The 16,209-nt window shown below is 35.4% G+C and overlaps 3 protein-coding genes and 1 pseudogene across 4 annotated transcripts; 2 read left to right on the forward strand and 2 right to left on the reverse strand.

The window, feature by feature from the left end:
- The first annotated feature begins 467 nt into the window (after nucleotides 1-467).
- Nucleotides 468-1,526, forward strand: LOC120140588 (60S ribosomal protein L37a-like). 2 transcript variants are annotated; one of them, XM_039155555.1, is made up of 5 exons: nucleotides 468-538; nucleotides 729-768; nucleotides 1,030-1,118; nucleotides 1,215-1,297; nucleotides 1,380-1,526. In XM_039155555.1, exons 1-5 carry the CDS (start codon nucleotides 536-538, stop codon nucleotides 1,441-1,443), a joined length of 279 nt encoding a protein of 92 aa, XP_039011486.1. In that variant the 5' UTR covers nucleotides 468-535; the 3' UTR covers nucleotides 1,444-1,526. The 2 variants fall into 2 exon arrangements, with proteins under 2 accessions (XP_039011486.1, XP_039011485.1); XM_039155554.1 differs by lacking the exon at nucleotides 468-538 and having other exon boundaries at nucleotides 723-768.
- A 526-nt stretch (nucleotides 1,527-2,052) lies between these two features.
- Nucleotides 2,053-4,908, reverse strand: LOC120140788. Its single transcript, XM_039155773.1, has 3 exons — nucleotides 3,763-4,908; nucleotides 3,096-3,357; nucleotides 2,053-2,418 (listed from the first exon to the last, which is right to left on the reverse strand). Exons 1-3 carry the CDS (start codon nucleotides 4,857-4,859, stop codon nucleotides 2,239-2,241), a joined length of 1,539 nt encoding a protein of 512 aa, XP_039011704.1. The 5' UTR covers nucleotides 4,860-4,908; the 3' UTR covers nucleotides 2,053-2,238.
- Nucleotides 4,909-6,784: 1,876 nt separating this feature from the next.
- LOC120140789 (putative casein kinase II subunit beta-4) lies at nucleotides 6,785-10,062 on the reverse strand. The gene is made up of 5 exons (XM_039155774.1): nucleotides 9,466-10,062; nucleotides 8,760-8,978; nucleotides 7,909-8,018; nucleotides 7,649-7,814; nucleotides 6,785-7,208 (listed from the first exon to the last, which is right to left on the reverse strand). The coding sequence occupies exons 1-5, from the start codon at nucleotides 9,707-9,709 to the stop codon at nucleotides 7,078-7,080; spliced, it is 870 nt and encodes a 289-aa protein (XP_039011705.1). The 5' UTR covers nucleotides 9,710-10,062; the 3' UTR covers nucleotides 6,785-7,077.
- A 2,292-nt stretch (nucleotides 10,063-12,354) lies between these two features.
- On the forward strand, nucleotides 12,355-16,139 carry LOC120140997 (annotated as a pseudogene).
- Nucleotides 16,140-16,209: the final 70 nt, after the last annotated feature.

The following is a 16,209-nucleotide window of genomic DNA, read 5'->3' on the forward strand; positions in this document are numbered from 1 at the left end:
TTAACGGTAAGGCGATGTGCTTGACGGTAGGGGTAAGTAAAATTTGACTCTACTTGAAAATTTGATCTTTTTGACTTAACTCGTAATTTTATAAACTCGACTCAACTAAAAAAAATTCAAATTCAAGTCGAGTTACTTGAATAATTAATTTTTTTTAATAATTTGTGGATTAATTTTCAAGTTTAAGTAGAATCTTTTAACTTTATATGATATATATATCACATATAAAAAAAATATGAAGAAATATATATGTATATCACTCTCCAAAGCTAAGACATATCTAATGTAGTTTAACTTTAAATATAATAAGATTATTATTATCAGAATATCAGTTTATCACTGACTGTTATTGTTATGGGCCAGGTAACGCGTGGCTCATATTATTTTGGCTTCGGGGGTCGGATTCTGGGGCAAATAATTTTCAGCGTATATATTATCGATGCTTTCACTCCATAAACTTGGCGGCGCTTCGCGCTTTGGGAATGGGATTTCATTTCTAGGGTTTTAACTCCGCGCATCTACAGAGCTTTCCAAAATGGTACGATTTTCTTTCGCTGAATTTGTATTGCTTCTCATTATTCTTAAATTTACCACAGAGAGTTTCTATTGGTAATATAAATCAACTAATTGTTTTATTGCGATACATCAAACTTGTTAATTTTCTTTTATCTTTCGTATGCCCAATTTGGTAGCTGATGTTATTTCTTCATCACTTTAATATTATGCAGACAAAGAGGACGAAGAAGGCCGGTATTGTCGGGAAGTATGGTATGTGCAGTGTTTGTTTCGATTTATAATTTGTTTTTGTTAGATGAGGAATGAACCATATGTGGACTAATCTGTTGTGTTGTAGCGTTGAAATGCCATTAGAATTTGTAGAATGAGAAATGTTATACTGTTAGTAGAGGTCCAATAGATTATTTTTCAAAATGTACTTGCATTGTGTGGCTGAAACTGGATTGTTGGATGTTATGGCTTTGGATTTAGCGTATTTAGAATGTCAATAACATTTTTTCCTGTAAACTTCAGGTACTCGTTATGGTGCGAGTCTGCGTAAGCAAATTAAGAAGATGGAGGTCAGTCAGCATAGCAAGTGCTTTTGTGAGTTTTGTGGAAAGGTAGCTTTCTTCGCTTGTTAGCGTCGATTTCCTACTTGTTTGAGATCATTTGGTTGCTTGATAGTTGCCTATGTAATGTAACATGAATCAATGCAGTATGCAGTGAAGAGGAAAGCTGTCGGCATTTGGGGATGCAAAGATTGTGGCAAAGTGAAAGCTGGAGGTGCGTACACTTTGAAGTAAGTTTGTATGGCCTTTTTTGCTAGGTTATTTGCTTGAATCACCGTTTATCCATCCAACTACATTTTCTTTTGGATGCGGCACTGCAAGTGCTGTGACTGTCAGGAGTGCCATTCGGAGGCTTAGAGAGCAGACTGAGAGTTAATTTGATTCTGTTTTCTTTTTCCCTCTTTTTTGATGTATGGAACTTAACCGTAGTGTTTCATGAACGTGATTTAACCTTTTGGGATATAAGTATGCGACCGAAGTGGATAACACTTGATTGGTGTACCTTTCTATGTCAATCACACTAAATTAAATTGTTCTGATTACAGCTGCCAAACATGCATGTAAATTTCTCATAGAGAAAATGCTTCCGTTGAAAAAACATATAATTAATTTAAGTACATTCCATGTTTTCAAAATCAAACACAAATACAACCTAGTGTTAAATCATTGATTAGTTACCTAACTCGTCTCGAAACGAAACACGCAAGATTTTATGCATTGCACAAACAATCAAGTTCGCAACAAACATTGACTGGCTGGATGAGGCTTCACCTGCCTTTCCTACTACCACTTACATATTATCACATAATATCTACCTCACCTTTACAAAACTGCACCCACATAGGAAAAGCAGCTGCTATTATATCTGATGGTGCCATCACAATCTCTTTCTCTGCTAGGAAATTCTTCCTTAGCAAGTACAATAATATCTACTTTTTTCAAGAAAAAATATTGAAAGGATTGAATACTATTATTGCATCTCCTTTCCATGCCATGGAATACGCAGGCATTATCAATTACAGCCTCTTGATGAAAGACCGAGGACCGTAAGAAGATAGTAGTATCGAATATAAACCTATTTTTAAAAGTAAGTCCCATAAGCCACCGTTATCTTGAGGTTATCTCAATTCTCATGTGTTTTAGAAGGTATAAATGAGCCGTTGATGAAGTCTCACATAATAGGAATGGGAATGTTGTCACTGTTATTATTATGATGCATTTGCTTTTGAACTGCTTTAACTGCTATTACTCTTGCTGCATTTGCTGCTCTATTAGCTGCAGCAACTGCCTTGTTCACTCTCTCGTCCACCTTGGCCACATCATAAGCTTTCTCTGCTGCCCTTCGAGCCTCCTGCTCATAAAACCAATAAACCAGTAAAATCAGACTTGATCAGATCTCATAGCTTTCATTTATTTGTGCTGTCACATAAAAACGATGATGACTGTAGCTTTGCTTGGTATTAACTATGGAAAAGTGTGAGGATAGAAAAATTGTTAATCCAACGGTCATGGTACAGAATAAGAAAGTAGTTATGAATTTTAACCATTTGATTAACAAAATTTCCATACAGTTCTCTTTATCTTTCATACGAAGCAAAGCCTGAAAGATAACTGTGTTGCACTGCAGAGCATAACTCTTAACCACAAAACTAGCCTGGGAAAACTTTGCAATGATCAACATCTTAAAAAGTATTAGACCTCTCCTGGATAAAATTTACATGGTTGTGAAACTCGGATTCCTCTCATTACTTTCGAATTTCTAAAAGAGGTTAACCAATATCTAAATGTAGATTGGCACCCTGATATTTCAAATAAGATAATCACATATTCACATTTAACATAAAAATCACACAAGACCATGCAACTATTTTTTCCTGCCATACCAAATTAAACAAGCTGAGAAGACCATAAGATGGGACCATCCAAATGACTGATAGGCCAAGTGGGAAAACATCACCTACCACACCAAATACCACTTCACTGATATTTTAAAAGGATTAAAAGTCAAAATTAGAAAAGCCTATATACCTGCACCGCATTTAGTACTTTTGAATGGTGTTCAGCTACAGGTGACACAGGATATGTTGAGCTCTGTGTGCTTGGGAAATTGAGAATTCCATTTTGCCAATGACCAGATTGTGTTTCCCCATTTCTGAACGTATACATTCCAAGCCCTTGTCGCCTACCCTCATGCCAAGCACCCTCATAGCGATGGCCATTTGCAAAACGATAGACACCGAACCCATGCATCTTGTCTGCAAAATATTCCCCAGCATATGTATCTCCATTCCTAAATAGGAAAATCAAAAGATAAACCACAAAAAGTAAAAGAAAAAACCATGATCATTAAGCAGATGGATAATAATTTCCCTGGAATTAAAAGGGAACCCTCACATTGCAACGATTCATGTAAACATAATAATACTCCACTTTCCATACATTGCTTGATCCTCATTTAAACCAATTTCTAGTTCTACACCCTTATACTTCCCCAAATATTAATAGTACAACAAAGCATCGTGAAAAAATCACCCAAATCCTAAAACATCAATGAGTAAGTAGTCGGACAACGAGAACCTAGGCAAAATAAGAGTACATCTCAAAATCAACAATTCCAAACTCGAAAATTATTCATAGCATAAACCAGAAATGAAATTAAACTTTAACAAACCAATAAAACCAATCCTTATCTTACCTAAAATGGTAATGTCCGAGTCCATGCTTGACTCCCCATTTGAATTCCCCAACATATCGACTTCCATCCTCACAGGTATGAATTCCACAGCCATGCCCCTGCCCATTAGACCACTCTCCTGCATAAGCATCGCCTGTATAGAACCTATAAATCCCAAATCCATGCCTAAGACCCTGCTGGTAATGCCCACGATACCGGCTTCCTCGAGCCCACGTTTCCACCCCGTAGCCATCATACTTCCCATCCACCCAATCCCCCTCGTACCGTCCACTCATGTAGTAATAATAAACACCGCTCCCTGAACACTTCCCCTTATGAAACTCCCCTTCATAAACGTCCCCATTGCTATAAACTTGAACCCAACACCCTGAATTTGCTCCTTTTTCAGATTTAGACCGAGAACCAATTGACCAAAATACTGGCAAATGAGACCTTGAGAGTGGAGACGATGACTTGAGCTTAATTGGAAAAGAACGTGCTAAGAACAAGCGAATAGAAGGAAGGCGAGGGAGAGCGAGGTTAAGGGAAAAAAGAAGGGCAGCGGAGAAAGCGAAAGCGGATAAGAAGTCAAGTAAAAAGGAGTGGCTTGGATGCGAAACTAGGAAGTAGAAAAAAGGGAGAGATAGGATGAGGATTAAGCGTAGATGGACTCGGAGAAGCCGCAAGTGCTTGAAACGACGGAGAATTCGATAAATGTAAGATTTAGCAGCAATGGAAAAGGAAAAGAAAGAAGTGGTATTTGGGGAACTGAAATGTGGGGGCGTCGTAAAACGGTACAAAGTTGGGGTTCTGACGAGAGAAGGCGTCTGGGTCAAAAGGGGTCTCTTGTAAGGAGTCGGAGGGGACGAAGAAGGAGGCGCAGGCGCAATTGCGTCATCTTGCGGAGGGCTATGGATAACTATCTGAGGGAAAACGGAAATTGGCGTCGTCTTCGCCGCTGTTGTATCGGAAAATTGATTTAAACCGTGGTGGTAATTGAATTGTTGCAGCTGATGAGTCGGAAGATTGTGATGAACGGCTGCAGGCTTGGGGTTAAAATCGGAAGAGACGCCGCTGCTTTCTTTTCCGATCTGAACTTCCGATTTCTTCTGATGCATTAAATACGTGGAAACAGAATTCCCCTAAAATGAACCCTTTAGCGTTTTGCTTACTTACGATCAAATGAAAATTTCTCAATTTTCCTTTTCCTGGGTTCTCCTTTGCATTTGTTTGTGCGTGAAGGAGTGATTTTCTCTGCCCTTCAATCTAGAAAAAGCTTTTCTTGGGGGAAATTAGTTTTCTTTTTTGTGTAATATATAAACCATTTTAAAGAGCGTGGAATCAATTCAGCAATTCATTTTAAACCGTCATCGGTCATTGCTCTCTTCTGCTTTTTTATCTCTGATTTCCCTTTCAATTTTATTATTTTTTTCACTATTTCCCTTATTTTATTCCTTTTTCTGTTTACCTTGATAAGCATAATCATGAACATTTTCCTTTTTAATTTACACATCGTCAACAATTTTGTGCTTAAAAATATATTTTATTCATACTTTTAATAGTAAATATATTATTAATATAAAATTATTTGATTTACTAGTAATTTATTTTTAAAAGGTTAAACAGTGATTTAATCAAAGTTTTCTTAAGGACACAACAGATGTGGTGTACTAAACCAATCATTAAATTTGATTGAATCTTAGATTTTGAGTAAATTGAATAATTTGAAGCACAAAGCCAAACATTGTATTGGATTTCTTTTTATGAATAGATATAATTATCCAAAAATCTGATTTTTGTTTGATTTTCGATTTGGTATTGTCGATGCCCGCTTTCACTTGCGGAGAACGACGAAAGGACGGGACTTGTGTAATCTACCAATAATATAAGTCCACGTGGCTACAATGATTTCAAACCTTTAGCCGCCATCAACAAAATCAGCGCCGTTCCACTTCTCAGATGTTTAATTACCTTAATGACCCCACGGTTTACTTGCTTTTCTGTTTTGATTTCTAGAAAGGAAAAGCCCTTTTTGTCCCAAATAAAATGAATTTGGGCCCGATCCATGCACAGCTGTTTCTCAAATTTTTTAAATGACAAGTGAATTTATTATAAATATATATTTTTATCTTCTCAAATGTGATATTGTTGAATTAAATTTTATAAATTTATATTTTTCATAAAATGCTTTAGTCCATTCACATATTGGATCCAACAAAATCTAATAAATATAAATATTAAACTTATTTTCAAGTGAAAAATGTAATTTAACTTTTGGATGAATATATAATTTGGCAGAGTCTGGATGATGTATAGGTTTGAAAACTAAAATGCCTCTTTTTAAAAATAAGAAGAGCCATTGTTTTTTGAAAATTTGAAGAATAGAAAAGGAAATACGAAACTAAAAGCTTTGAATTCCTCAAAAGTCCAAGTACATTAGCTCTCCTTTTGGGACCCTATAAATAAAAGACATAAGGTTTGTGACTCATTTGACAACGACTCGTTAAAGGCAACAAGTACAATAGCTCCTCTTTTTCTCCAAGGTGTTTAATTAATGGTACCATAACATGGTTGTCAAAAAGTTCATCCCACACACATGCACATCATCAACCAGCCTTCAAAGAATAATGAAAAATAAACCTTGGCAACTTCTAAATAAGTTAATGGGTAGGGGAAAAGAAATTGCATATAATAATGATATAATCAGGCCAAACTATGTTTGTTCTTCTTCCTTCTATAGTCTTATATTCGGAGTCGGATCGGATTGGGTTTCTAAACAAAATGTAAAGCTTTCGCAGCACTGAAAACCTGGTCGAGGAGCATTGAGCTTTTTATCTTCAAGTTTTCATGTGTACTAAGAGTGGAAGATAATTTCATCCGGTGTTTTTATCACTGTTGTTTTAGTTACAATGATGAGTTAACCTATTATCTAAGGCAAACTTCTGACTGTGTCCCTCCGATATGTCTTTTGATTATGATCCTAGGCCTATGTATATAGAGGGAAGGTTCCAAGCAGCAGAAAGCAACCGCATAAAGACAGTGAACAGATTTCAAAAGCCAGATATGTTTACAAATGCTTTGTTTAATTCATGAATTAATAAATTCTAGAGTATATATATATGAGCTCAACTAACAGGCCATAATTCATTTCTTTAAACATTTGACATACCTGATACCTATCCTCCTAGCAATTGTTCTTTTTTATTTGTTCACTTCACCTTGTATGTTAGGGCATCCACTGCAGAGAAAGAAGCACCAGAGTAAGAGAGAATTGCCACCGTCCAACAATAGGATATCTCAATTCAACTTACAGCTTGCAGTTGTTCCCCTATCACATCAAGGCTTATGGAGCTTGAAGCCAAAAACTCTTGGGACATAGTTTTGTTTCGGCTTTTGTGGCTTTAGGTGTCCATATGTCATTAAAAATAGATGCGGAAATGTTGTTCCAAAATAAGCTCCATCAATATCTTGTTAATGTCAAGAAACTTAAGCACATGCATGATTTAGTAAAAGAAAATAGAAAAAACCAACAAATCATACCAATCATACCAATGTTTGGTTCCACCTACTCAGACAAGAAAGATACAAAACCCAGAAGACATTATTAAAAGGCATTTAAGAACATAAACTAACTTCTCCCCAAAAATAGGTGTAAGAATGCGATAGAAAGCCAAAATTTGATTTAGCTAGGATATGATTAACATGATGACAAATATGATCTTCATGATTCGATTATCTGTTGAAATTATTTCATAGAAGGTGGTTCAAAATACATGTATGATTAATTTCAGTAAGATGTAAGTAGAGATGTGCGTCAGATGTCACAAGTGTAATATAGTAGAGAAGTTAAACTGTAGGCATTTAGTTATAAAAACCAGTAAATTTGTGGATGAAATAGAAAGGATACTGCCTTGGTATTTGGATCGATGATAATAAATATCATCGCATTTTGGACAGTAGATTTTCACGGTACTTGAACGAGGGATATCTGACTGACCAACTGGAAGGCAATGTTGTCCAGAGCAGTAAACTCTCGGGCATCTCCCAAAATCATAGTTTTTGTATTTCTCCAACTGAAATTGGATTGCAAGTAGAACTTTGTAAAAATGATGTGAAAAAGTAAACATAGAGCAAAAGAATGAAGAGGATTAATTACAGAAATTTTACCATAGCAGACATTCCCTTGCTAGTTAATATGTAACGGACGTGTATAAGACCATACAACATCTCAGCTGCCGATTCAACCAATTCATTCTGTTCTTCAGTGAACATATCACCTGTATAACCCAAAATATGTCTACTTAATAGCAAGAATCAATGTGCATGGATGGCTGATGAGTTGATAGAAACAAAAGTAGGAGTTATACTTTAAAAAAGAAACAAAACATGATAATCAAAGCAAACTGGCACACATCACTGGAATGCTGCAAATAATCAATAAAAAAGGGGAAAAAGTAGGTAAATATCGATAAAAACATTATAACTGCAAACCACAATCAGAAATACGATATGAAATACAATCATTGAAAAACTGCTGCAATAATATATTTCCTTGATTCACTTAGAGTAACATTTCTGATGTTAATATCCAAAAGTAAATTTAAAAAGCTTTTTTAAAAAGAAGAAGAAGAAGAAACACATTGTATATGGTTGCGCATTCTTTCTACAGGCTACTAAACAAGCCCCAATCACAGGCTAATGAAGGTATTTAACAAATCTAGTAATTGCATATAATCAGGTTAATCACCGGTGAGTTAGAGGGTTGACCAACATTCATCTTAATGTGGGTCATAATTAACCAAACAACCAAAACTAAACTCGGATGGCTCCCAAAGGAGTTTCATCTGCCAATCTAAATTCTTTCCTGGCTGAACCTCACGAATACCCAACATATGGAATAATGAACCAAAGAGGTAAAAATATATGTCAAAGATTCGTCTGAATTTGGAAAATAGTAGCAGCTCCAAGAGTGAATATCATCAGTCAAAAATCATATATAGCAATAAAAATGTGCTTACCATGGGACGATTCAACGTCCAATATTAAATCGAGCGCATAGTCATAATACGGAACTTGACTGCTCAACCCACAAAGATTAAAATCATCCTGGATGTAGTCATCATCAACTTCGCAGAAAAACTCGTTGCCACGCAAATTGCAAAACCACGAAATCCAAGATGTGTCATCTCCATCAGAACCACTGACATCTGATTCTTCACTCTCTGTTTCAGACTCCTCTGCAATCAAGGACAATACCAACAGATAACTGAGAAGAACTTCACGTTTTTAATAGTTAAAAATAAAAAATTAGCTTACAAGGACATAAAACAAAACATGGAACGTATTATTCTATTAAATAAGAAAGAAATGAACAATTTTTAGGCAATGCATCAAATTTCCAATCATTCATATATGGAAAAACATTTATAATTTAATGAAACCTAAAAACAACCTAATTTGTAAATGCAAAAAAGGTACGAAATTGTGCTAACAATCATGTTTAACAATGGAATTAACATTTAAACACTTTTCACATGCAAATACACAAATATATCAGCTCAGAGCTGCATGCGAAAGCTTAAAAACCCAGATCAAATCAACTCGGAAAAAAAAAACAAATACATCCTTAGGCCTTAGCAAATACACGATTCGTTACGGATTAATCAAGGGGGTTAAAAAGGAAAGCAGAAATGAGGAAAGAGAAGTGACAGATAAGTAACTAACCATCACATTTGGCTTTGGAGAGAGCTGATGAACGTGAATCGCGATGATCAAGCTGGGATTTAGCAATGGAAGTTGAAGGAACACATGATCTTTCTTTGTCTTTTTTGCTGAAGCCCCTCGAAGTGGATGGGGACGACTTCTCTAGATGATTGTCCAGCGCATCGTTTAAGCGCTTCCGATCCAACAGTCCTCCAACTAGCTCCGGTTTCGAAGACTCTCCTCCTCGATCCCTATGACTAGACATAGCTTGTTATTATTATTAAAAAATCACCACCAAAATCCTGAAAGGTACGAGCTTCTTTTGCTGTCAATGGGGCAAAAAATCAAGCTTTTTGGAGGCGTGTCGCATTGTGGAGGGAGTGAGAACGAGACGAAACCCCATGATTGAGAAATAAGGAGGATTAAAGGTGGAAGGAGGAAATGACGGCCGTTTTCTTGGAGATTCGGATAAGGATGACAGCTAAAAGAAAGAGGTATAGGGCTGAAGTGGTTGATAGAAGACGATGAAAAACTATGGTTTCTGAATAAGAAGGAGAGAAACACGAGCTCCTCAAGGTGATCTCCCTGTGTCCCTCTTGTTTTCTTGCCCTTTCCTTGGTGCTGCTGCCTTCCTGCAAGATCTTTTCTATTGCTTAAAAAACTTTTTCTTGGATTCTCATGGGCGAGGCCTCAATCCCCGTACCAGGCCCATGGATTTATTTATTTATTCGGCTTATTTGACAAACTGATCCCTCAACTTATAAAAAAAATCAAATTAATACATATCCTGATTTGATATTTCAACGATCTATTAAGTTATTCCATGTATAATTTAATGACATTAGCATTTTAATCAATCGATACCACATTAATAAATAATAACATGATTGATGGTTGAGATGCTAAATTAAAATATATCAATTTGATTTTTTAAAAGTTAAATATCTATATATAATATTTTTTTTATTTTTTAAGCTATGTGAGGTGAAGTTAATACTTAATAATGTATGTGAATTTTCGTTCATAATGTTATTCGATTAAATTAGTAAGAACTTTAAGGGAAATAGAATAATATAAGTATTTGGATTTGTTTTCGAATGATTTGACGCTATTACACGGTATTTAAACTTAGAATCTTTAGAGAGATCAACATTTTCTTTTATCGATCAGACTATTTGATAATGAGAATTGATGAAAATATATAAGTTTATATTTGACTTTTTAATAGGATTTATAGTTAGTAGTTGTTCAAGTTTTTTGTCGATAATTTTAATAAGGTAATTTACCAACATAATTATGTGTTTGAATTAATTCAATATCAACTTAATTAACAATTCTTTAGAAGGTTCATGTTTTTTAGTAACGTTAATTTAAAATCTACATTATTTTTATATAATATTAAAGAAAAATATATAAATAATCACTAAATTATGTTGAAATAATATTTTTAGTCGCTTAAGTTTTAAAAGTTATAAAATAATAATAATTTTTTTAAAATAAAACAAAATGATCATTAAAACTTATTAAAATATTATAAAATAATTTAGTGTATCAAAATATTTCACCATTTTATAACGTAGAATGATTATTTTAGAACAAGTCGATACATATATAATTATTTTATATTTTCTGAAATTTAAATTTTTAAAAAGATCATTTTAATATGATTTAATAATTTTTTATGTACTCTATTCTAATATTAAATAAAATAATTGAAAACATTTATTTGATAAACAAATATAAGATAAACGAATTCATATACAACTTGTTTACACTTCACCTATGATAATTTATTTGTTTAATTTTTCTAAATATACGTCTTTATATATATATTTTATAAGCAATAATGATTATAAAAAGAAAAAATAACTTCAGTAACCGAAATACGTTTTAACTAACTTTTTTTGGATTTGCGAAAATAACCAACAAATTCGCAACGCGATATCAAAATCGTAACGCGAACACCAATTTCGTAACATAATTTTCAAATTCGCAACGCGAATCTCCAAAATCACAATGTGGTTTTCAAATTCGCAACGCAATTCTTCAAAATCGCAACATGATTCTCCAAAAAAATCACAACGCGAATTTGAAAATCGCGTTGTGATAGTACTGTTTACATATATCGGTAATTAGCGTTGCGAATTTGAAAATCGAGTTACGAATTTGAAAAATCACGTTGCGATATCCGAACTTTAGTTGCGAAATTGGAGTTCGCGTTACGAATTTATTGGTTATTTTCGTAAATCTATAAAAAATTGATTAAAATCGTATATTATAAGACATTTTCGGTCGTTAAAATTATTTTCTCTTAAAAAATACCCAATACTTCCCTCTTGTAAAACTGTTTTGATTCTCCTAATATCATACAAGATAATCATCCTTAAAATATTTATGCATTTAAATTTTATTTTTTTAATGAATATATTTTAAATTTTGAATACTCAATTAAAACATCAGTCGATCCATTTAATTTAAATTCAGATATTAAATGTTCAATAATTTGAACATATCCAGGATTAGGGTTTTGACTGCAATTTCAGATATTTTCTGTTTGGCTTTTCTCTTAGTTAGGGTCTTTAATTTGGATTTCTTTTCGAGTTTTAGGATTGTTCATCAATCTGTGGGGTTTTAATTTGTTTTTCCTCCATCGAGACTTTCGATTAGCCTATTTTGCCTTACAGTTAAATTCTGATATTTCGGATTCAGTCTTTAGGTTTATAAACAATGCCTCCTAGAACAGTGAAGAAAGGGGTTGCATCCACTGGTTCAAAGAAGGACCATAGGTTCACTAGAGGGGCATCCAAATCCAAGAATTCACCAGCGGAGCCTGTAGAAGAGGCCGTGAATGTAAAGGAGGATTCAGTTCCAGTTGTAGGAGCTAGGGAAGATGGAAAAGAGGATGTAGTAGAAGCCGTTAAGGTTGATGAGAAGCCAACTGTGGAGCAAAAAGTGGTGATCAAGGAGAAAACACCGGATTAAATTTGAATTCCAACGGGTCGGATGCGATGAAAAGTAAGTCTTTTGTTTTCTTTTGTTCCGTCCGATTTGATTTCAATCTGACCGGTTTGGGTATCTGCAATATTGAACTTTATAGTACGTAATTGCATGTCTCCATTATATAAACCTGCAACTTTTATTGTATTTTATGGGTTCTTTGTTTAGCATGTTATAGTTGTCTGCTCTGCGTTCGATCATATTTGGTATTACATTTCTCCTTGTCTGTTGATTCTCCTCTCCGAGGATCTGATTGTTGAGAGACTCTTGTTTTTATTAGAATTAAGTACCAATCTTTTAAGGTGATTACTTCTGGAGTGGACTTGATTATTCTATCCCTTTTTTTTTTATCAGAAGAGAATGGGTTGAAGGAGTCTATTGAGGAATATGAAAAAGATGAGCGGTTAGAATTGGATGATAATGAACCTGAAGAAAATAGCGGGGAGGATTATGAAGAGAAGGAGATTGGTCCTGATGAGGTGGAATATGAAATAGAGGAAGAGTTTGAGGAGGAACAGGATGGTGAGGAGAAAGACGGTGATCTGTCTGATTATGAAGATATTCATGAAGTTGAGGGTGATGCTGATGCTGATGACGAGCATCCTTGGGAGGAAATGGATCATGCAGTTTTGTATGATAGAGAAGAGCATGACAAGAGACATGAGTTTTTTCAAGAGAGACGCAAACGCAAAGAGTTTGAAGTGTTTGTTGGGGGCTTAGACAAGGATGCTACTGAGCAAGATATTCGGAAAGTCTTCAGCCAAGTAGGTGAAGTTGTTGAAGTTAGGCTGATGATGAACCCCCAAACAAAAAATAACAAAGGCTTTGCTTTCTTGCGTTTTGCAACTATAGATCAAGTGAAACATGCATTTACAGAACTTAAGAATCATGTGGTAACTATTATGTTCTTCCAGAATATTACCTTTCTGGATTTCAAATTGGATTGACTTCACAAATAAATTGTTTTGTGCTAATGACTGCAATTTCAGATAAGCGGGAAACAATGTGGTGTTACCCCAAGTCCAGACAGTGACACCCTTTTTCTGGGTAACATATGCAGGACATGGACAAAGGAAGCAGTAAGTACATTGGATCATTTAAGATCACTAGCTAGTGTGGGTCATCTTTGTAACTGATTATGAGTAGATAATATGTGTCTAATGTTTCGGTTGAAAGAGAAGTTGAAACATTATGGAGTTCATTATGTTGAGGACTTAACACTGGTAGAAAATAGCAACAATGAAGGAATGAATCGATGTTTTGCTTTCTTGGAATTTGCATCCCGTTCAGATGCGATGGATACCTTTAAGCATCTTCAACGGAGGGATGTTTTATTTGGGGTTGATAGGCCTGCAAAGGTTTCTTTTGCAGATTCCTTCATTGACCCAGGTGATGAAATAATGGCACAGGTAATTTGACAAAACAATGGGTTTTTTCTAGGGGGATGGGGTGGGGGTAGAGTTGCTATGGTCTAAACCCAAGCTCTTGTGCATCAAAAATTTGTGGGGCAATAGAACAGTTTTCTGTTTTGCTTTGGGTGATATGAACTATTGAACTTCTTGGAAACATAGATGTATTTTGCTATAAGAGTTTGATGACTTTATTATTTTCCATGTTTAGGTTAGGACCATATTTATTGATTGCCTGCCTCCTTGGGATGAGGATCACATTAGAGAGCTACTGAAGAAGTATGGGTGGATTGAAAATATAGAACTTGCGCAGAACATGCTTTCTGCTGGCAGGAAGGATTATGATTTTGTCACATTTGATACTCATGATTCTGCTGTCACTTGTGCTAAGAGAATTAATAATACCGAGTTGAGTGAAGGTGACATCAAGGTTGGTCAATGTTCTTGATGTATTATGATGTTTACATGTAAAATTATTACCTTGTTTAATGGTTGTTCTTTAATTTTAGGCTAAAGTCAGAGCCAGGTTATCAATACCGCATCAGAGAGGCAGAGGTAACCACATTAGTCGTGATGGTTTCAGGTCCGGGCGTGGATCTAGACGAGTTATTAGAGGTTCATGGAGTTGTCCTGATCCACGTGGTTTCACTCCTCATGTGGTAAGAGGAATTAGTAGTCGTGCCCCTTCTAGATCCTATGACAGAAGAGCACCAGGTATTGCAGTATTCTGCGTCATGTCTAACTAAACTTTTAAATTGGCTTTAGAGATTTAAATTTCAGTCTTCAATTTCCTTTGACAGCTATACCTTACCCAAAAAATAGTTTTGAAGAGGGAATATGGTCAACGTGATGAGATTCATCCTCTAAGGAGCAGAGGTGTTACGGATTATGGTTCTAAGGTTGTCCCTGATAGTCAGTCCTCATATAGAGAAGAATATTATTCTCGCAACTCTGGCTACTTTGATTTGCCTAGAATTACATCTTGTACTGCAGAGAGAAGACCCTATGTCGATGATGCATATGCTCAAAGGTTTGAAAGAGCTCCTCCTAGTTATCGCGATGGGTATGACCATGATTATGACATGTCTGGCTCAAAAAGACCATATGTTGTTATGGTTGGTCCTGCTGTAACTTCAAGTGATTATGTTGGTATTAGCACATTATTTAACAATTTCCCATAAGTTCATGCTATGTACTTTCTTGTTGAATCAGGATGATGGCCCTCCACGATATGTTGATGCAGTTGCTAGACATTCAAGGGCTCGCCTAGACTACGGACTTGCTGGTGGTGCTCCTCCATTTGCGGATGTGTATGGTGATAGGTTTGTTTTTAGAAGCTTTCTTGTTTTCATTCTCTTCGTTCAGGAGCTTTAGTTATATTTCGTCTTATTGTGATAGGCATGGGAGATCCAATCTAGGATATGGTGGCAGCAGGGGTTCTCTGTCTGGTCAGGATTCACATGGTCTATATGGAAGTCGTCACGGCATGAGCTATGGTGGAGGTTTAATCTAAGTTGCCGCTGACTTATTAAATAAAAAAGGGGGGTCCTCTTGGGTGGGGTGGTCATGTTTTTACTTGTTTTTCTGATATAATGACTTGAATTCGGTATGTTTTTCAGGTTCTTTCAGCAGAAGTGATGTTGGGGTAAGGTACTCATCCTCCAGTTATGGTGGTGATTATATGTCTTGGGGATCACATGTATGTCATTTTCCTTTATTTATTTAATATTTTAAAAACATACTAGCCTATATTGATGTTCTGTTTCTGCTTCCATGGCAGGTTGGTGGTAGCTCTCACTCATCCGCGTACCCTAGTCGTGGTATGGGTGGTGGGGGTGGTTCTGGTTCATACTACTGATGTAAGTCAAATTGTTTTTATCATATTCCTTTTCATGTTGTACGAAGTATAATAATAATCTTTAGTGGGAGTATGTGTTTGTAATGGAGATTAGGGCTTGCTGAAGTTGGTTTATCTGTTCTTCTGAGAAGTGCATTAGCAAGGTGAATTGTATATGGAGCAGATATCAGAGACAGTGAGGCTGCTGTAGGATGTGGAGCATATAAAGCTTTTGGATTTTTGTACCCATGGTATTAGATAGAATCATGCCAAGTTCTATAGCTTCCATACGTTATAGTATAAGGCTTTGTGCTTAAGTTTTATGTGAAAGAGCCAGTGTGCTGGTTGAAGCTGTTCTAGCTTCATGAACAGATTATTTGTTGTGAGCATTCAAGTTTTATGGTGTAAGGAAACCTACTCTAATTTAGAGATGAAACAGCCAGTGCTTAGAAAATGTTGTGAACAAACAGCATTATTTGTTTTTATATTTAAGAATCCTATCAATGGATAATTTGTAAGCAT

The sequence above is a fragment of the Hibiscus syriacus genome, unplaced genomic scaffold (genome assembly GCF_006381635.1).
Source record: "Hibiscus syriacus cultivar Baekdansim isolate YM2019G1 unplaced genomic scaffold, ASM638163v2 tig00110788_pilon, whole genome shotgun sequence".
NCBI classification, from domain to species: Eukaryota; Viridiplantae; Streptophyta; class Magnoliopsida; order Malvales; family Malvaceae; genus Hibiscus; species Hibiscus syriacus.

Bases quoted from the DNA above. Each gene is read 5' to 3' on its own strand.
- LOC120140588 (XM_039155554.1), top strand. From the start codon at position 723: ATGCAGACAAAGAGGACGAAGAAGGCCGGTATTGTCGGGAAGTATG. The intron at 769-1,029 runs GTATGTGCAGTG...TGTAAACTTCAG, and splicing joins CGGTATTGTCGGGAAGTATG to GTACTCGTTATGGTGCGAGT. The intron at 1,119-1,214 runs GTAGCTTTCTTC...GAATCAATGCAG, and splicing joins TTTGTGAGTTTTGTGGAAAG to TATGCAGTGAAGAGGAAAGC.
- LOC120140788 (XM_039155773.1), bottom strand. From the start codon at position 4,859: ATGCATCAGAAGAAATCGGAAGTTCAGATCGGAAAAGAAAGCAGCGGC. The intron at 3,358-3,762 runs GTAAGATAAGGA...TTTCCTATTTAG, and splicing joins CTCGGACATTACCATTTTAG to GAATGGAGATACATATGCTG. The intron at 2,419-3,095 runs GTATATAGGCTT...TTTTATGAGCAG, and splicing joins AAGTACTAAATGCGGTGCAG to GAGGCTCGAAGGGCAGCAGA.
- LOC120140789 (XM_039155774.1), bottom strand. From the start codon at position 9,709: ATGTCTAGTCATAGGGATCGAGGAGGAGAGTCTTCGAAACCGGAGCTA. The intron at 7,815-7,908 runs GTAAAATTTCTG...ATCCAATTTCAG, and splicing joins GCAAGGGAATGTCTGCTATG to TTGGAGAAATACAAAAACTA. The intron at 7,209-7,648 runs GTATCCTTTCTA...GACATTAACAAG, and splicing joins TCGATCCAAATACCAAGGCA to ATATTGATGGAGCTTATTTT.